This window comes from Abrus precatorius, unplaced genomic scaffold (assembly GCF_003935025.1).
Source record: "Abrus precatorius isolate BTA unplaced genomic scaffold, Abrus_2018 Scaffold8, whole genome shotgun sequence".
NCBI lineage: Eukaryota > Viridiplantae > Streptophyta > Magnoliopsida > Fabales > Fabaceae > Abrus > Abrus precatorius.
The window spans coordinates 31,079,178-31,096,853 of NW_020874428.1; the positions used below are offsets into that span (position 1 = coordinate 31,079,178).

Below are 17,676 nucleotides of genomic sequence, written 5' to 3' on the forward strand. Positions count from 1 at the left end.
ACGCAAGAATTACAGCTAATGAGAAGAATTGGGTAGATAAAAAAATTATAGATCACTACAAAGTGTTAATCAGAACCTCCCATTAAGTTGTTTCACCCTGTCAGAATTACCGTATTGTTCCAGAGAGAAGGGGAGATATATATTTTATTCAACAAGGTTAAAAACAACACGATCATTGCTCTTATTAGCAAAGAAGTACACAAAAGACTAATTTGTACTTGAAAACCTGAATCTAAATTTAACACACAGATGGTATCATCTCCAAGTCATTGTAAAATCCTTGGACAAAAATGAAAATGAGAATAAAGAAGCAACCGGCTCTTCAAATGTGAATGGGCTTGTCAAAAGTGGCCATTGCAGCTTCTTTCACAGCCTCGCTCATTGTCGGATGTGCATGGCACACGCGTGCGATGTCCTCACTTGATGCATCATACTGCAATGCTATTGCTGCTTCATGAATGAGCTCTCCTGCATTGGGTGCCATAATATGCACTCCCAATATTTTGTCTGTCTCCTTCTCAGCCAATATCTTCACCAGTCCTTCTGCATTATCGATTGCCTTAGCCCTGCTATTAGCCAGGAAAGGGAACTTGCCGACACGGTAATCAACTCCCAGTTCCTTCACCTGCTCCTCTGTCTTCCCAACAGATGCAACCTCAGGGTGTGTATAGACAACACCTGGGACTTTGTCATAGTCCACATGGCCAACCTTACCAGCTATGTACTCAACACAAGCAACCCCATCTTCTTCTGCCTTGTGTGCCAACATCGGGCCAGGAATGACATCTCCAATTGCATAAACACCAGAGACATTTGTGGCAAATCTTTCATTTACCAAAATTCGTCCTATCTTGTCAGTTTCAACTCCTATCTTTTCTAACCCAAGTCCAGCAGTGAAGGGAGTCCTACCAGCAGATACAAGGACAACATCTGCTTCAAGTGTAGTCTGATCACCACCAGCTGATGGTTCAATGGTTAGCTTCACACCATCCCCAGAACTATCAACCCCAACCACCTTAGTCTTCAGCTTGAATTTCATCCCTTGCTTCTCAAGAGAACGCTGAAACTGCTTCCGCACTTCCCCATCCATGGTTGGAACAATATCTGGTGCGAACTCAACAACTGTTACCTCAGAGCCAAGCCGGCCCCATACTGAACCCATTTCTAGGCCAATGTAGCCTGCCCCAATGACTACAAGTCTCTTGGGAATTTCAGTCAAAGCAAGAGCCCCAGTTGATGATACAATTTTCTTCTCATCAATAGTGACACCAGGCAGAGATTTCACATCTGAACCAGTGGCAATTATAATATGCTTGCCTTTCACCACAGTATTTCCACCTTCAAGGCTGTCCACAGAGACCTCAGATGGTGAAACAAATTTGCCATATCCTTTGACATAGTTTACCTTGTTTTTCTTGAATAGACCTTCAATACCCCGGGTTAGATTAGAAACAGCCTTATCTTTTTGGGCCATCATGGCGGCCAAATCAACCTCAACAGACGAAAACTTGACCCCATGGTTGGCAAATGCATGTTTAGCCTCATGGTACATGTGGGAGGAATGCAAAAGAGCCTGAACCAAAAATATGGAAGTACAACAAATGAGTGCATGGGTCTCTAGAATATTATATCCACTATCTTCTCAAACTATAAATGGAAGCACAACAAAGCAGCACAACAACAACAAAAACCAGAGCTTTTTCCCACTAGGTGGAGCCGCTATATGGATCAAATAAACACCGTTAATTCAAAGAGGCCATTTGGTTTATATATGGGATCATATTCCTTTAAAAATACACAATGAAGGTTAATATAGAAAATTTATAGATAAGAAAGAAGGCAAAAAAGTCCCTCAGCCAGCTGATATTCGGTTGAGACCTTAATTCTGATCTTGTAAATCAAACCAACTCATTGAAACAAGGAGAAAAATGTGTAAAACCCAAATTAAAAAACAATGCAGGAGAAACAAAAAATGTGCTTACACTTGCACACAATTCCGAGATAGAAGAAGGCCAACAAAAACACCAAATAGAAATGAAAACCAATGATCAAGCACTCAACCACTTTCTCTAACAAGCACCGCATCATGATAAAATAACCTCTCCTCAGAGTCCCATAAATCGGAAATAACAAAAATCCACTTCCCTCTACTCCACCTTAATCCACAACGAAAACCACATCATCATGCAAATTTACAATTTCAGTGTCTTATATTTTATCTTATCACTTCCGAAAACAAAAAATAACAAGCAACAGAAACGACACAGAATCTAAACAGAAAATTCCCAATCCCACACACGCAGAAGGAAGAAAAAAAAGGAAATTCAAAGATGGGAATCGACAAAAGAACGAACCTTGGAAGGGATGCAGCCAACGTTGAGGCATGTACCGCCGAGGGCGCCACGCTTCTCGATGCAAGTCGTCTTCAGACCAAACTGTGCGGCTTTAATGGCGGCGACGTAGCCGCCGGGACCACCACCGACGACGACGACGTCGTTTTCATCAGATCCAGAGGAGAATCCTCTGGACCTTCCCACTAAGAATGAGTATCTGAGAGTTTCCGATGAAAGAACAGCGTAACCCTTCCGTCGAGCCAAGTTCGCCATAGCCATATTTGGATTCGATTTGATTTGAGTTCACCACTCTCTCCTTTCCCAATACCTAACAGTTTACTATTATACTCAGACACACCACAATATTCTTATTTTTCATTATTAATAAATAATTGGTCTTATGTCTTGATTCCTTCTCGGCCCTTAGATCGTCGCTGATTCACTCGTAGCCCTCCATTGTGGTTCATATATATATATATATATATATATATATATATTATTTTCTTTTTGTTTTAATTCTATTTGGGTTTTGGTTCTCTTACTTGCAAATTCAATCTTTACTTTGGACCGTTGGTATTGTTTATGATAATGTTTGCTATAATATATACTACTTTTTGGACGAACAAGGAGTTGGAGTCAAATTAGGTAGGGACATTTATTAAATATGATAAAAACAACCGAGAGATCAAAATTATATTAATTTGTATTTTTCACTTTACTAAAAAAATTTTGGCGTTTTTTTAAATATTTGAAAATCTAAATAAAAACTATATTAATTATGCTTTTAGAAAAAAAATAGAAACTAATTGTGTTCAATCATGTGGAAGGGGCTTGAATCCCTTGAGCAATTGGTCTTGAGTTTAATATTGACATTTATGCATATCAAAAGAAAATATTGTGGGACAAATCTTCATCTTGTTCTGACATTTTTTGAAATATTAGTTCATTGTTTATTGGGTGAGAATAACTTCTAGAAGATCAAAATAAAATATTAAAAAATGACTGGCATTAAATTTTTTTAAAATTATTTTTAGAGTAAATTTTAAAAAAACTGCCTCTTTAAATAAATAAATAAATTCTTTGAAAGTCCATGTTCTTAATTCTCTTGCACTCTATTGTTGTCGTTATTATTAAACAAGAATGGTAAGAAGTTCCTTGGAAAGTTTTTTTTCTGCAAATTAAATGTGTTTCTCCACCAAATCATAGTTAAACATGTTTAGATTTTTAATGAAGAGTTCATTGGAGGCAAATAAATAAACGTAATAAGAGTAATACCCTTATTTGTGAAACATCCATTAATCGTTACAACAAAAAGTAAGCTAAGAATTGCTAAGGAAAGATATTGCATGACTCTTTCTTTCGAATATATTTTTTATTATGTAATACAAATTCAAGGATGATAAAAGTTTTGATAGAAATGTAAACAGTCTAAGCGTTACACTCAATGGTTGATAAGTTTTCTATTTAGCAAACTAAACAAAAAGTAGAGAGTTTGTACCACGGTTGATATGGTCATGAAATTGAAGTTTGATGATTACAATAGGTGGAAATTTATATTTTTGTTCAACATATTTGAGGAGAAACAACTGCCAGTTATTTAGGATCTGAAAAGTGGAGGGCCTCTCGTTGCATTTGATACTCGGCAAATTTCGCTGGTCATACGTTTGCATTTTTAAGATAACGAAATAACGGCCTTACACACCTTACCAAAGCCTCAATATTTGGTTGGACAAGGGCAACTAACACTTTCTGAAGACAACAAATTCCACTTCCCTCCTTCCCAAAGACAAAAAAGTCGTTTGTACTATAGTTACAATTTTTTTATTAAAAAAATTCATATTAAAACATATATCAGGATAAAAAAACTAATGCTGAAACTTTGCTAAACAGACACAAAATATATGAAAACAATATTTCATTGAGATTCCCTTTTCACATTGAAAAAAAAAAAAGATAACCGAGAAATTCATCACAAACAAAAAGCAATAAGTTTCTCAGAAAATGTTTTGTGAATATATAAAATATGCGAAATAGAAATTACATGTGATATAAAGCAAAAGGCAGAAAACAGGAGATAATAAAAATTATATATACCACATCCGGTGTTAAATTTTAATAGTCAAATAATGCCGATGGATGATATTTCCCCATGACATAGGCACATTGATAAGATGGACCAAGCATATCCATTGTCCATAAAGGCAAGAGGAACCCGAGAACAATAAAGAATGTCCAAACAAGAAAAATGAGGTAATCAAACGTGAACTCAACTATTCGATGTCTCAGGCGAACCGCCATTGAATCAAATATACCATAAAATTTGAAATGAGTATTAAATCCTGGTGGCATGCATGCATCCCCAGAGAAATGCTGGGAAAGCCAAAATCATTTCTATTTACAGAAGCAAGAACAACGTAAAATCGGAAAGGCCGTGCTGGGGACAGGATCTAATCCGCAAAAATTAGCTACAATTGTCTCTACATAATCCAAAAAAACGCTTCCCAATTAAATAGCTCTAAGCCCCCTCTACACCTCACCAAATATCCCCCTTTATATCCCTACAAAACTGCTGGCTGCTTTTTTCTAACTCTGAAACAGCCAAAAAAAACAGATTAATCTTTTAATGAGAAGAACATTTATGAATCACAAGAATTGCATTTACAGTCAATTTCCCTCTATCAAGCTCTTCAGTCTATTACGAGCCTCTTCAGACAAAATACAAGCTTTGAATCTTCGCCTTTGGGGCAGACATGATTCAACAATGCTTTCAACAGGGGACAAGCATATAACAATCACTGTGAGATTGTCTGATGTATGTAGGCGCAATGCTTCCTTGACAAGTTCTCTGGCACATTGCTGTGGGTCATCATGCCTTCTTAATCCTCGGCGAACAAGACTAACTGCAACTTGACTAGACATTACATCCCAAATCCCATCACAACCAATGATCAAGAACTCATCAGCCTCTGTCAATGTAACCAGTTGAACATCTGGCTCAGCAATAAGAGGGGATGCAGCACCAAGTGGAAATTTCAAGTCCCAATCCCCAAGGGCACGAGTTACTGAAAGATAACCATTGAGATATCCACCATCAATGAATCCACCTAACTCCTCCACTCTCCTGCTTTCTGGTAAATAACTTGGCCTGTGATCATGTGACATGTCAACAGCCACACCTCTCCTGCAAAGAACTGCTCGACAGTCACCGGCATTAGCAACAAGCAAATGTCTTCCAAGTACAAGGGCAGTCAATGCAGTGGTCCCACATGAACTACTAACACTTTGTTCATCAGCCAAGGCAAGGTCTGCACGTAAAAAAGCTCTTCGATGGGAATCCTCCAACTTCTTTAGAAAAACTTCATCAGTTTCATATGACTGCAGCATGTTTGCATCTTCAAAAAATAGTCTCATAGCATTCCTCTTAACAAAAGCAGCTGCATCAGGCCCTCCGTGACCATCAAAAACAGCATAAAACGCACTTGGTATTGGGTACTTGAACACAAATCCAAGGTGGGCAGCTAGATTATCTATCCGAATGTGTTCATCATCCATAGATACCCGCGGTCCAATTTCAGCATAGCTACCAGAACGCACGTTTGGGACAAAATTCATTGCAGGGGTCTCCAAAATGGACTCTTTAATGATCTCTGAGCAACTCACCGCCTAACATACAAAACAGAGGTCAGCACATCAAGACTAAAGCAATCAACTCAAAATAGAGAAGGAAAAACAGACATAACACAAGCCTGATCTTTATGATAAGCTATTTCGACTAATATCATCTGGGCGATAATTTCATCATTGTTTTTCCTTCCTCTTTAATGATGTTGTGTGTTGGGGACAGGTGAAGATATACAGCATTCAGCATACACAGTAAGCAGCCTAGGTTACAGGCAATAAACAAATACCATATTCTAGCACCAAAACTCAGATTATCAATCTCAGCGAACACTAGGAGTATTGAATCTTCTTCACATTTATCAAAGATACAGCATCAAATTCATAAAACCGGATACAGATTTTGAAAATAAACCAAGGCAATTCAGTTAAATCCATACTCATTGATGCACAATCACACAAAAAAAGAGCCCACCAATTTAACCAAAAAGGATAAAGGAAGAACAAATTCTTTTAACTAAATCAAACAAAACACACAGTGAAAAGGGAAAAGAGACAATAGATTCAAAGCGAGATGCTAGAGAAGAGATGGATTCAGAGAAAACCGTACTTGGCCAAAGATCGGAACAGAAGGTGAAGGTGAGGTGGGAGAAATCTCAACCTTGACGTTGTGTTCTTGTGCAACGCAAAGGTGATACTTCACGTCCAACATGGGAATGCTCTGCTGACAGATAATTTCCGCTTCCGCTACCATCTTCTGACTCACGATCATCTTGAAACGCCGTTTTTCAATCTCGTTCGAAATCACCACAAAGATAATAATGACTAGGATTTCAAATTTTGGAATTGAATTTGAAACGTTCCAATTTGGGGAGTGAATTGGGGCTTTCTTTGAAGAAGAAGAAGAAGAAAAGCAGTAACAAAATTAGGGTTTCTTTTTCTGTGTGTTTCTCTCTGTGTACCTGCTATGGAATCCGCGCACGAACTTAAAGGGTGCTTAAGTTGGACGCGCTTTGTAAGCACGTCGGTGCCCGGGGGATGAAAAGGCAATAATACCCCTGGTAAGTGGTTGTAATATCTAATCTGATTGGAGATGGAGTTCGTGAATGCATGAAAGGACAGAAATAGCCTTGTATTTGCTTCCGATCAACGTTAAGTACCCACAGATAAATGTTTAACTTTGCGGCTAAGCTCTTGTCCACGTAGACTTGTTAAGGTTGCGTATAAGTAAGTAATTATCATTAGCATGATTTATTATACCTTTCATCACTATTAAGTAAATAACTAACAACCACGTCAAAAGATAAAACAATATTTATATATTCCAATGTTATCGGTATCTTCTTTGCAACCTCATATTCAAATTCATCTGATGCACATATGATTAACTATAGAATAGCATCTATTATATATATCTATAATTCACAGTTTCATGTAAATTCCATTCAAATAGTATTATTAATTATTAATTAGAAAAAAGAAGAAGCTACGTATAGCTTCGATTTCAATCTTACTCTTAAGGCAAAATTATTAATTATAAAGTACCTTTCCGTTTATGTTGACTTTGCTACTAACTCTGCCCATTCTATTTCCAACAGATTGTCCCCCAACTTCTCACTTTTACAAACATTTTACTGCACTTCTACTTTATACAATAAATATTAAATAAAAAATACATACATTTATTATTTTTGAAATATAAAAAATATTTAATAATTTATTTATTAGTAATTAAAAAATTAAATTTATTCTTTTTAGAATCATTTACACTTTCTTTAAAGACAATTTAAATGAAAGTATTTAGCTACTTTTATTACTATTTTTTTAATCAAAATTAAAATCTTACCTCAATAATATACAATAACATTAAGTGTTCACCTTTTATTGAGAATAAACTAATTTTAATTAAAAAAAACATAAAAACTACTTTAAAAAACTGTATTTAATTTTTGTGCTTTCTTTAATTTTAGGCCACAGGCTGTGAGTCACCTTGTAAGTTCTAAGCATCTTCTTGAATTTTTGTGAGATTTCTTTAAACTTTGTGTGGAAGTTGATTTTTGAATTAAATAGTTAGTTATATTTAAAAGTTTTTAAATAAGAGGAGAAAGATTTATATACCCTTTAAAGTCTTCTTAATCATATATTTTTAAGTTGGAAGTTTTTGTATTAATTTCTCTTTTTCCTCTCTTTCCTTCTTCCCTTTACCTTTCAAACTCTTTTCTTTCTCTTTCTCTTCAAAACTCTCAAACAAAACTTTTAAACACACGCAGCGTTAAACTTTTAATGCAGTGCAGCAGTAGTATTTATACACATACTGTAGTAGTATTACAACTCACAAGCAAGTACGATTATGTAAACCAACTAACCAAATAATTAATTGAACAAAGCCTCATCAATGATAGAAGCATAACTGTACAAGAACAACTAGGGTGAAACATCAAATAAACCATCTTATTAGGAATTCAACCACTTCAATTCAGAACTATTGTTCAAGTTTACATATGAAAAATGTGTCCCGCTAGATTTGTCTTTTGGGCAACAAAAGTTAGGCTAATTTGTGTTTCTGGTATCTTAAAATACTAGGATTTTTTTCATCTAGTCTTCCATATTTAAAAGTTGTTATTTAGTCCTCAACAAAAAATTTCATTCCCATGGAATCCTATCAGGCTTCCGTTTCTTTTGTTGTGTTATGTGACTAAAATATTATGGACTAAATAGGAAGCTTGTGATATTTAAAAGGAATAAATAAAACAAGTGGCAGTAGTGGTTTAAAGAGGGACTGGAAAGTAAACAAAAACATCAGTTATAGGACAAAACTGATGGAAAATGAAAAAAGGGGCTAAATGGAAAATGAAAATGTTTTAAAACACTACATTATAACTTTTTAAAGACGGGACTAAATCAGAAAGGAAAATGTTGAGTTAAATTTAAGCAACTAATAATCGTAAGAATTTATTGAAAAAAGAAGTATTTATTATACCTAAATATCTTCAATACAACAAATATGCTCTTTTTAAATAGAAACTCACTTTTGTAGATGTTTAAAGACAAGGGTGACAAAACCTAATCACAAAATCAGGATACTTTGAGGTACCAAAAACAACATTTATCTTATAAATTAGTATATGTTTTCATTTTATTTTTCCAGTTATCCAGAATTTAATTGCTCAGTACCAGAATGCCATAAGCAAGCAGAAAATATATTACAGGTACTTTCATGCAAAATAATTTTAAGTGTTAAACTAACTCTTTTGACTGAAATGATTATAATGAATGAATAAATCAATGAACAATACGATACAAAATACGTGTAAGATGATTAGTGATAACAAACATATATATATAACCTAAACATTTAAATATGCTCAAACCTTGGAATCGGTAGAGTTACAACTAAAACATGGATATCTACTCACAGCATACTGGCTGGTGTTCTTTCTGCAGTTTCTCCCAAAGGCATAGCACCATCCTGGGGCTTTGATAATGGGCAAGTACATAATTTGATTCACATCCAGCATTGTAAAACCTCTCATCATTCACATAATGCACTTCTTTACCACCATTCTTAAACTGTTCAATCCATATGCCCATGGCAACATCTTCTAACTTAAAGAGCTAAAAATAATAATAAAAAAAAGGAAATTAAATAAAGTTGATCTTACATTAACAGCGATTGAAAAGGGAAAAATAATACAGTTCAAGTTTGTATTCAATAAAGACATATATAGCAGGGTGAACATGAGAATAATGCAATGATAATACTTGTTTATGTCTATTTAAGTTCCACTTGATTTTACAAGAGTCCCTGGGAAATTGTTGATGCAGGTGTGAATTCTCAATCCCAATAATCAAGTATAGGATGAGCAACCGTTTTAACACTTCTAAAAAAATTAAGCTTAAGAAGCATATCCTTCAATTATCCAATAGATTCTATAATAAGGACATAGTTATTTTAACTCCCATCCCACCGAGGGAAAGAAGAAGAGATTCTTACCTTGAGTTTTCTTTCCTGGTGTCCATGAACAATGAATTTTGCTATGTCTCGAGAGATAACATAGCCAGGACCATGTGCCCATGGTGGGTATGTATCGTGTGGCCATTCCTAAATTGATAATGATAATAAATAACAAAATGAAATTTGAGGTGGAAAAATGTTAATGCAATTTATTTATAGCATTATACAGACATCAATACCTCCTCACTGATGTACCACTTGCTGCCTTTGTCCCTCTGAGGAGATGATTTAGATGATATGAGACCATACAAGAGGCCTTCAGATGGCTTTCCTTTAATGCTGGAAAGCACTTCATCAATCCTAACAAAAGCATCATCGTCTGTTTTCATGATGTATTTAGAAGGGATGATTTTTGTCTGCAATTTAAATAAACAAATACTTATCAAGCATCTCATAGAAAGTAAAGACCAAAGGAAGAGAGAGGGTACACAGACTACCACAATTTTTAAATGCTATATTTGAAAAAATTAAAAGATTGAATCATTATGGTCTTTGAAGTAGTTACAACCAACTTAGTGATTGGATCAACTGATGAAAATCATCGCTACTTTTTCTTGATTTCTTGATAATGATGTATTATAAAATATCAGCATTTTTAATGTGTGTCTTTGGATACAATAAGAAATCAATAAATAGTAAGCGTTTATTGAAAAGTATAGCATTCAATGATATTAATGCATTAGATTGTGTGATTTTTAATAAAATTTTACAATATATAAGTTCTTATCGTGTACCCAGCAAGCACTAGAAAAACTGAAAGCATTGGTTACGGTAAGAGACCGGAAGAACTTTGTACCATTCTATCTTATGCGGTAAGCAGTTGACTCAATAATTTGACTAGCAGATAAGCAATAGCAATTCTAATATATTCTTTGCATGACACCTAAATGAGCTTACCCCCATAATGCAAATTGCAATTGTCTTCAAAGAAATCAAACTATAATAATCCACAAAAGGCATTAACTGAATATCGCCATATGCTTGAGCTTCAGTCCATAACTCAAAATTAACGATATTGTTCTTGTGCTGCAATCAAATAAAATCAAATGTCACCCAACAATTTTTTGATAAAATAGGAAAATATGGAAAAAAAAAAAAAACTGCTGTAATGCATGTGCTTGATCAAGTCTACAACACAGCAGTTGGCGGGTTCGATCATTAGAGTTCAGCAGCTTTGATTTCAATCTTTGCCAATCACTATTTTCTTGTGCTAAAATAAATTATCTGATTTGTTTTAGTAATGAATCCAACTCAAGCATTCAAATATTACAGCCAATATCCCAACCATTTCATATTGTCATTCCACATAATGTAATTTCTTGAGCATATTCCACCTAACTATCTTAGAGGGAGTGGAAAATTTGAAGAAAGGTCCCCAGCTGTACTACACTACTTTGTAAAGTGATTTATTAAGACTTATAAAATGATGCCAACGGCTTGACTTTAAGAACCATTGACCGATTATACATATAACAATGATGAACAGTAAATTCAGAAATTACACGTCACCAATTTCATTTATAGTTGTGCATAAACTAGAATAAGAATTATCCTAATGTAGTTTCACTTAACAAGTTAGAAATGCATTGCTTACAAGCCCAATGAAAAATCTGACAGCAACTTCTCCAGAACGTACAGCCTCATATTGCATCCAAGACCTCCTCAGGGCCATGCGACGCTGAAAGTTGTTTCCGGTAGAGAATACTCCAATCAACAAAACAAGCCTCTTTCTGGAGATAGAAGGAGCCTTCAGACTCTCAACATCAATAACTATATCATTATCTTCAGTAACAGGTAAACCTGTAGCCAGGGTTGATAAGAGACTTAAATTGCCTGTTACTTTAATGCTGCTCACTAACCATGGCTCAAGCTTCTGCATCCACCAAAAACTTTAAATGGTTAAAATGGCCATTCCTATTTAAAAAATTTGTTTTTAGCAGTATTTATCTTCCCATGCCATACCTCCCTATATGCAAACGATGTCTCGTGCCTTCCATTCACGGTCATATGAAATCCCTCTGAACCAACCCACAATGTTGCAGTGAAAGGATTACCCTCAGCAAAGGGGAAATTAGCCATTCTATGTGCACTTTCTGAGGAAATGTTAGAAGTTATATCACTAGGAGGTTGACCAACATTTACTTTCCCTTCATTGTTACTTCTGACAACTTGTACATTGCAGAGAACAAGTCCGTCAACTACAACATACAGTTAGACAATTTAGAATTTACAGAAAGCCTCCCTCTTAAGCAACTGCACTCAAGAATAAAAAAAGGGAGCATAAAAACACTAAATAAAAGAGATTTTTGTTATTAATTATTACAATATTAGAATCTTGTAATCTTAGATGCTTAAGCAAGAAGTGAGGTATTGCCACTGCAGCCATACGCTGTTGAGGGAAATGGTGTTTATTAAGACATTATCTGAGTTTGAGTAATAAATTTATCATTTTACATCCACTACAACAATAAAAAGATATTTCATGTTAAAAAAAAACTTTCCCCATGATTATCGCATGCAAAATATATTAATTTAACAATTAAAGGTCTACGGCTGATCATCACTTTTGATGATGAAAAACTTTTGGTTATAAATGAAAACCTAACTAAACATACCTTCTTGGATGTTAGCTGAACCACGAGCTGGACACTTTTCCTCTTTTCCCCACCCAAAATCACTCGTCCATGTATTTTGAACAATATACGGTTCCTCTGTCATGTTTTCTCCAGGAAGATTCACATTATAATGCAAGATAATTGGAGGATTTGGCTCCTGTTCTAGTTCTTGTCCAGCAAGGTCAATCTGGAAGCCTCTATATTGTCCATTAGGAATGCCAATCAGTGTAATAGACGAATCCACAACCAGACCACATGGGAGATCAAGAGTGATTCCACTATCTTGTACATCCTTACCAAGTGTGGTCACAGAGAATGGGCATTTTTTAATATCTGGGCCATCAATCTTATTAATCATAGAGGCTTTGTCCTTTTGAATAGTGGATAGCAACTCTTTCCATGCTATAGAAGCCTCTTTAACTCCTTGAGCAGTTTCAGGCAAAGCATCTGACCACGACAGCAAGGAATGTAAGGAATCCCAAATAAGCACAGCATTCATCTCTCCCTCAGATAAACTTTTTATGTCATACAGATCATCAAGCCCTTCAACATGCACCAAATGTGGCCTTTTTGTTGGTTTTGGTACCCTTTTTAGTTCCACCTCAGAAGAGTTTACCAGAAGATTGATGTTTCCATTAATCGAATCATCCGGTGTATGGTTATTGAAGAAACCGTATGCTGACTGTTTTGCTGATTGCTTCTGTGGCTGAATTCCTTTGAGGCTGTAGAGGAGAAACAACATCACACCCAGAGCCATTATCAATAAGCCTCCATACCACTTCTTCATTTTCAGTAAACCTTGAAATAAATATAGGCGTTTCTGCATGCACATAAATTGTATATAAAATGAATAAAATGAGTCACGCCAGCTATTGGATAAAACAAAGAATGAAAGCTATTTGACAGTGTTCAATTGACATGATCTAATCCATGGAGCAGATCCAATGACTGTGCTGAACTATCTCATTAGCCCTCAGTTTATGCCATTTTGCAACAGATAATATGAGAAGGGCCACGTCTAGTTTTTCACAACTCATCTACGGGACTCCCACACCTTAATAAGGTATGGAATATGAGCTGATGAACATTGAGAGTAACCTATTTGCAACCTAGTGTTCACTTTTCGGAATAGAAAGAAAAGGCAAGAAGTGAATAAAAATATACAATTCAGATTATTGAATCTTAATTGACATGCTTTGACAACCAAAGTTTTTCTTTTTAGGAAAAAAATAAACTTTAACTGTAGGGCTACTTTTGGTTGAATTATTAGCTTTAATGTAGCAAAGTTAAATGCAAGTAAAGGCTACCCGTATTTGATTTTCTAATCTTAACACCTTAAGTTCTGTATAGCAAAAACGAAACAACTCTCCAAAATATATCAGGATAAAGCCCCCATTTTGTTCCTTTATTTTTTAATTATTTTCCCCACCGAAGCCTAGAAAAGCGCAAGATCCGCAAAAATTAATCCCCACACATTTTAGGGACATAAGAGCGATGTTAGTTTAAATTAAGCAGTTCAAAGAATGGAAGACAAAGAAAAAAGATATGAAGGTGGTGGAGACAGCTGAGACGCACTTCACTCACCATTGAAGGCTGCAAAAAGCTTCCAAGTTACGGTGACACTGTAATGTTGATGCTTGTATTCGTCCATAGCATTACCATTTTCTTATTTCTCACTACAACTGTTACTGTATAAAATAGTATGATATTTATTTATTATTTAGTAATTTAATGAACAAAAGTAGCTTTCGTTCGTTGAGACTTCGGAACCTAATGTAACAGCAACAACATGACCTTAGACGACGTCGTCTGGATTTAGGACAGTGCACCGCTGATTTAGCTATTTTCATGTTGTCGGAATCTGAACGACCTTGGCTGGTTTTGAAACCTAAACAACCTAAGTAGTATTAATAATAATTTAGTCTTAAATGTAAAAGATTTTAAATTATTTAATAAGAACTAAGAAGATGTAAATAGTTATATTAACGAAATTAATTTTTTTAATAAATTAAATACTTTTTAAAATTATTGCAATTCATTATCTTGCTTTTTTATATATATAATTCATTATTTTGTGACCACAAATAAAATTTAAATAGATAAAATAAATATAAAGGATTAAAAAGATATATTTTTCTTGATAATTACAAGAATTAAAAAGAGTTTCTTAATGCTTACAAGAGAATAAGTTTAACTAAAGAGAGATGAAGACTTGTTAAGAAAATAGATTTTAGTTTTATTTCCGGAAGTGAAGGGAGGCTGAAAAAAACTATCGAAAAATTCATTAAAAGTCTATAAACATAATTCTGATTCAACTTTAATAATATTAATTACAATATTATTTAATTTGTTAAAATATTATTATTAATGTTGTTATTCTATTATTATAGGAAAACTAGAATATATTAAATGATATAAATTAAGTGAAACAAAATTAATTTGAATCACTTTCACATTTTATCTTTAAAATAAGAATTTTATTACACGACTTAAACATATTTTTAGTTTTTATATTTTAGTAAATTTTTGATTTTAATCTTATCAAACATTTTTATAAATTTTGATTTTCGGTCCCCTAATATTAGCGTAGTCAATCATGTAAGATTTTATTTTAAGTAAGATTTTAATAATATACTAGTATTCAAATTTGTGTAAAGCACAACAAAATGATAAAAACAATATTTTTGGCCATTGTCAGAAGAATACTGAGCCAAAAATAAATGTACGTGAAATTGACACAAAAATGATTTGATAATTCCTTTTTGCATCAACTTTTTTAACCACACCATCTCTTTTGTTAAAAATAATTTTCTAAAATGTATTAATCGATTCCAAAATTTAAAATTTGAAAGTCACTTCGAAGGGGAGGTATAGAGAAATCTCCCATTTATCTAAACAAGAAACTCTGCATCATTTTTTTTAATTGCACCTCCCTTTTCTAGTTTGAAAAAACTATTCCAAAGTGTATAAAATACTTTTTCAAAAATATAATTTAAAAAATAATTTATGTAAATCACATTTTCAAAATTCAATTTTCCAAAAGCAATAAAAAGACCCTCTTTTATTGTGCCAAAAAAGAGGTGCAAATTTAAAAAATGAAAAGAACGAAAATAAATCCCCCCTTTACGTACAAATTGATCCCAAAATTTTAAATCATTACTATCTTCACATTTTTCTTACTTTCTTATCATACCAAAAACTACACTAAGAATATTTTGGAGTAATATCTCCCTAACTTCAAAGTTCTACTATTATTTAATTAGCAAAAAAACAGTTCTATTATTTGAAGTATTTTACTTCACTTATGAAGTTTAAATTTAATTTATTTTCAATGTAGAATTTTGCACCAACAAATAAAAAAATCACATTATCGTAGTATTTTTCACTTCCAGTAAAGATTCATAAATCAGGAAGCATCTTTTATCAATTTATAAAGAGATTGTATATGATTTTGTAAAGTAAAATTAAATCATAATGCACCCTATATTCCTCTTATACTCTGGGAATGCTTGCTTAGTCGAATCTGGGAAGAAATCACAAAATTTCTCAATCCAGTGAAGCATTCACAACATTTAAAAAATGCTTCCTCTATAACTCAAAAAACAAATCAGATCGTATTCCAACGTCGTGCAAAGCAGACGTACGTCATTGGCTTTTCCATATGAAACTTGAAAAGGGCATGAAGAAGACAACTAGGGTCCTATCTCAGCTCTGTGATTTTGTATATGTACAATGAAAACTATTTCATTCAATATTTTTTATACAAGAACTATTGGACAAGGGAGCGGCAAGGAGGGAATTGCCTCGATTGATTTTTCACCAATTCCCTTCAGCTAACCCTTATTATAGGGTGGGTATATGGTTCCAGAAACCAGTATTATCATCTCAATCCTGACATGGTGCTGAGGAAAATGCAAACAGTGAACCTTTCAAACTGAAGGGCAACTGGGCTCATTTCTGTTTGCTTTGGTTGAACGGAAGTCATCAGGTAGACTACTTGATTGTGTTGAACGTGATGAACAATGTACAGTCCTAGTGATTGGAACTGCTTCCAAATGTTGAGGAGAGAGGAGAGGGCTGTTGGGCGGACCAGGGGCAAACCCCTTCTTTTGGTGTTAAATCAACACTAGGGGCTTCAACAAGGGGTGAATATGGCTTTGTCGCTTTACTTTTCACTACTCCCTGAACAACAACGCAAAAGAATTTCACTCAGAAGTCAGCACTGAGTAATGTTGTGCATAAACATTGAGAACAGATATATGATACGTCAACATGTTTATGCTCTCGTTGAAAGTCAAAAGTTTTCCTGTGTCGGTTTAGACATGGTCAATAATTGATCAATTGTAGATACCACAAATAATAACAAAAAAAAAAATAAAAAATGCAAATGAATGCTTAAGGAAATACATCATGAAATAAAAGCATACCTTCGATACAGCTGGGCCGTAAGTATTCAATGCACGCTCAATTGAAGAGTAAACTTGAAGAGCTTGACGGGAATCAGGGCTGCATTTTATAATGCGAACGTTTTCTTTCGTATCCAATGATTTAGACTTCAGATATAAAATGAGCCGGGAAGGGGGAGCTTTGGGGTTGTCTTTTTTGCCATGTGACAGTTCCATCGTACCAAGGTCATCCCATAGAATATCCCACATTATTGAACATGGATCTCTTGCAGGGATGAACTTCCTCTGAGCAATAATATTGGATGGTTGCTGACAAGGACAAAGGTTAGATAAGCAACAGTTGATTGAAGAAAATGAGTTCTTATTCATTGTTCTCAATCATGAATACATACTTGCAATAATATGACTCTTCTATGTGTGACCATGAGGATTTTCCCTTTTGGAAGCATGAAGTGATCTTCATAAGCATCTGATAAGGCAAATTTTCCACGAACTTTGAACAAATCAACCTGACCGAAAAATGAACCTGATTCTGCCAACTGCAGTATGACCTTCATGACAGAAGTATGGCAATTGTTTAGAAATTGGGCAAAAGAAATTCAGAACACATACAATAACCACTGATTGGATAATTTGGTAATGCAGTACAGCCAGTAAATTCGACAGAAAAATATTTCCATAACAATGAC

At 34.4% G+C, this 17,676-nt stretch overlaps 4 protein-coding genes across 12 annotated transcripts in view; all 4 read right to left on the reverse strand.

Moving 5' to 3' along the window:
• Positions 1 to 44: 44 nt before the first annotated feature.
• On the reverse strand, positions 45 to 2,684 carry LOC113847447 (dihydrolipoyl dehydrogenase, mitochondrial). Its single transcript, XM_027476563.1, has 2 exons — positions 2,355 to 2,684; positions 45 to 1,573 (listed from the first exon to the last, which is right to left on the reverse strand). Exons 1-2 carry the CDS (start codon positions 2,610 to 2,612, stop codon positions 323 to 325), a joined length of 1,509 nt encoding a protein of 502 aa, XP_027332364.1. The 5' UTR covers positions 2,613 to 2,684; the 3' UTR covers positions 45 to 322.
• Positions 2,685 to 4,405: 1,721 nt separating this feature from the next.
• LOC113847448 (probable protein phosphatase 2C 2) lies at positions 4,406 to 6,939 on the reverse strand. Of its 3 annotated transcripts, none has more exons than XM_027476565.1 (2): positions 6,562 to 6,939; positions 4,406 to 5,996 (listed from the first exon to the last, which is right to left on the reverse strand). In XM_027476565.1, exons 1-2 carry the CDS (start codon positions 6,721 to 6,723, stop codon positions 4,998 to 5,000), a joined length of 1,161 nt encoding a protein of 386 aa, XP_027332366.1. In that variant the 5' UTR covers positions 6,724 to 6,939; the 3' UTR covers positions 4,406 to 4,997. The 3 variants fall into 3 exon arrangements, with proteins under 3 accessions (XP_027332366.1, XP_027332367.1, XP_027332368.1); XM_027476566.1 differs by having other exon boundaries at positions 4,981 to 5,988; positions 6,557 to 6,899; XM_027476567.1 differs by lacking the exon at positions 6,562 to 6,939 and adding an exon at positions 6,242 to 6,555 and having other exon boundaries at positions 4,981 to 5,996.
• LOC113847445 (hydroxyproline O-galactosyltransferase GALT3) lies at positions 4,597 to 14,285 on the reverse strand. 4 transcript variants are annotated; one of them, XM_027476562.1, is made up of 9 exons: positions 14,166 to 14,268; positions 12,582 to 13,303; positions 11,929 to 12,164; positions 11,561 to 11,839; positions 10,864 to 10,992; positions 10,146 to 10,322; positions 9,946 to 10,053; positions 9,323 to 9,566; positions 4,597 to 5,996 (listed from the first exon to the last, which is right to left on the reverse strand). In XM_027476562.1, exons 2-8 carry the CDS (start codon positions 13,078 to 13,080, stop codon positions 9,360 to 9,362), a joined length of 1,635 nt encoding a protein of 544 aa, XP_027332363.1. In that variant the 5' UTR covers positions 13,081 to 13,303; positions 14,166 to 14,268; the 3' UTR covers positions 4,597 to 5,996; positions 9,323 to 9,359. The 4 variants fall into 4 exon arrangements, with proteins under 4 accessions (XP_027332363.1, XP_027332361.1, XP_027332360.1 ...); XM_027476560.1 differs by lacking the exon at positions 4,597 to 5,996 and having other exon boundaries at positions 8,138 to 9,566; positions 12,582 to 13,401; positions 14,166 to 14,285; XM_027476559.1 differs by lacking the exons at positions 4,597 to 5,996; positions 14,166 to 14,268 and having other exon boundaries at positions 9,089 to 9,566; positions 12,582 to 13,853.
• Positions 14,286 to 15,979: 1,694 nt separating this feature from the next.
• The window catches only part of LOC113846496, a 51,226-nt gene continuing 49,529 nt past the window's right edge, over positions 15,980 to 17,676 (reverse strand). For all 4 annotated transcript variants that reach the window (XM_027474846.1, XM_027474845.1, XM_027474843.1 and 1 more), the window contains 3 exons: positions 17,380 to 17,538; positions 17,009 to 17,296; positions 15,980 to 16,763 (listed from right to left, as the gene is read on the reverse strand). In XM_027474846.1, the coding sequence (XP_027330647.1) occupies positions 16,614 to 16,763; positions 17,009 to 17,296; positions 17,380 to 17,538 (597 nt within the window). In that variant the 3' untranslated portion in view covers positions 15,980 to 16,613. The remainder of the gene's footprint in view (positions 16,764 to 17,008; positions 17,297 to 17,379; positions 17,539 to 17,676) is intronic.

Excerpts from the sequence above, each read along its gene's own strand:
- LOC113847447 (XM_027476563.1), bottom strand. The coding sequence starts at position 2,612 with ATGGCTATGGCGAACTTGGCTCGACGGAAGGGTTACGCTGTTCTTTCA. Across the intron at positions 1,574-2,354 it reads TTGGCTGCATCCCTTCCAAG|GCTCTTTTGCATTCCTCCCA; the intron begins GTTCGTTCTTTT and ends TTTTTGGTTCAG.
- LOC113847448 (XM_027476565.1), bottom strand. The coding sequence starts at position 6,723 with ATGATCGTGAGTCAGAAGATGGTAGCGGAAGCGGAAATTATCTGTCAG. Across the intron at positions 5,997-6,561 it reads CTGTTCCGATCTTTGGCCAA|GCGGTGAGTTGCTCAGAGAT; the intron begins GTACGGTTTTCT and ends TTTGTATGTTAG.
- LOC113847445 (XM_027476559.1), bottom strand. The coding sequence starts at position 13,413 with ATGTGCATGCAGAAACGCCTATATTTATTTCAAGGTTTACTGAAAATG. Across the intron at positions 10,993-11,560 it reads TCAGATTTTTCATTGGGCTT|CACAAGAACAATATCGTTAA; the intron begins GTAAGCAATGCA and ends ATTTGATTGCAG. Across the intron at positions 10,323-10,863 it reads TTGCAATTTGCATTATGGGG|ACAAAAATCATCCCTTCTAA; the intron begins GTAAGCTCATTT and ends TTTAAATTGCAG.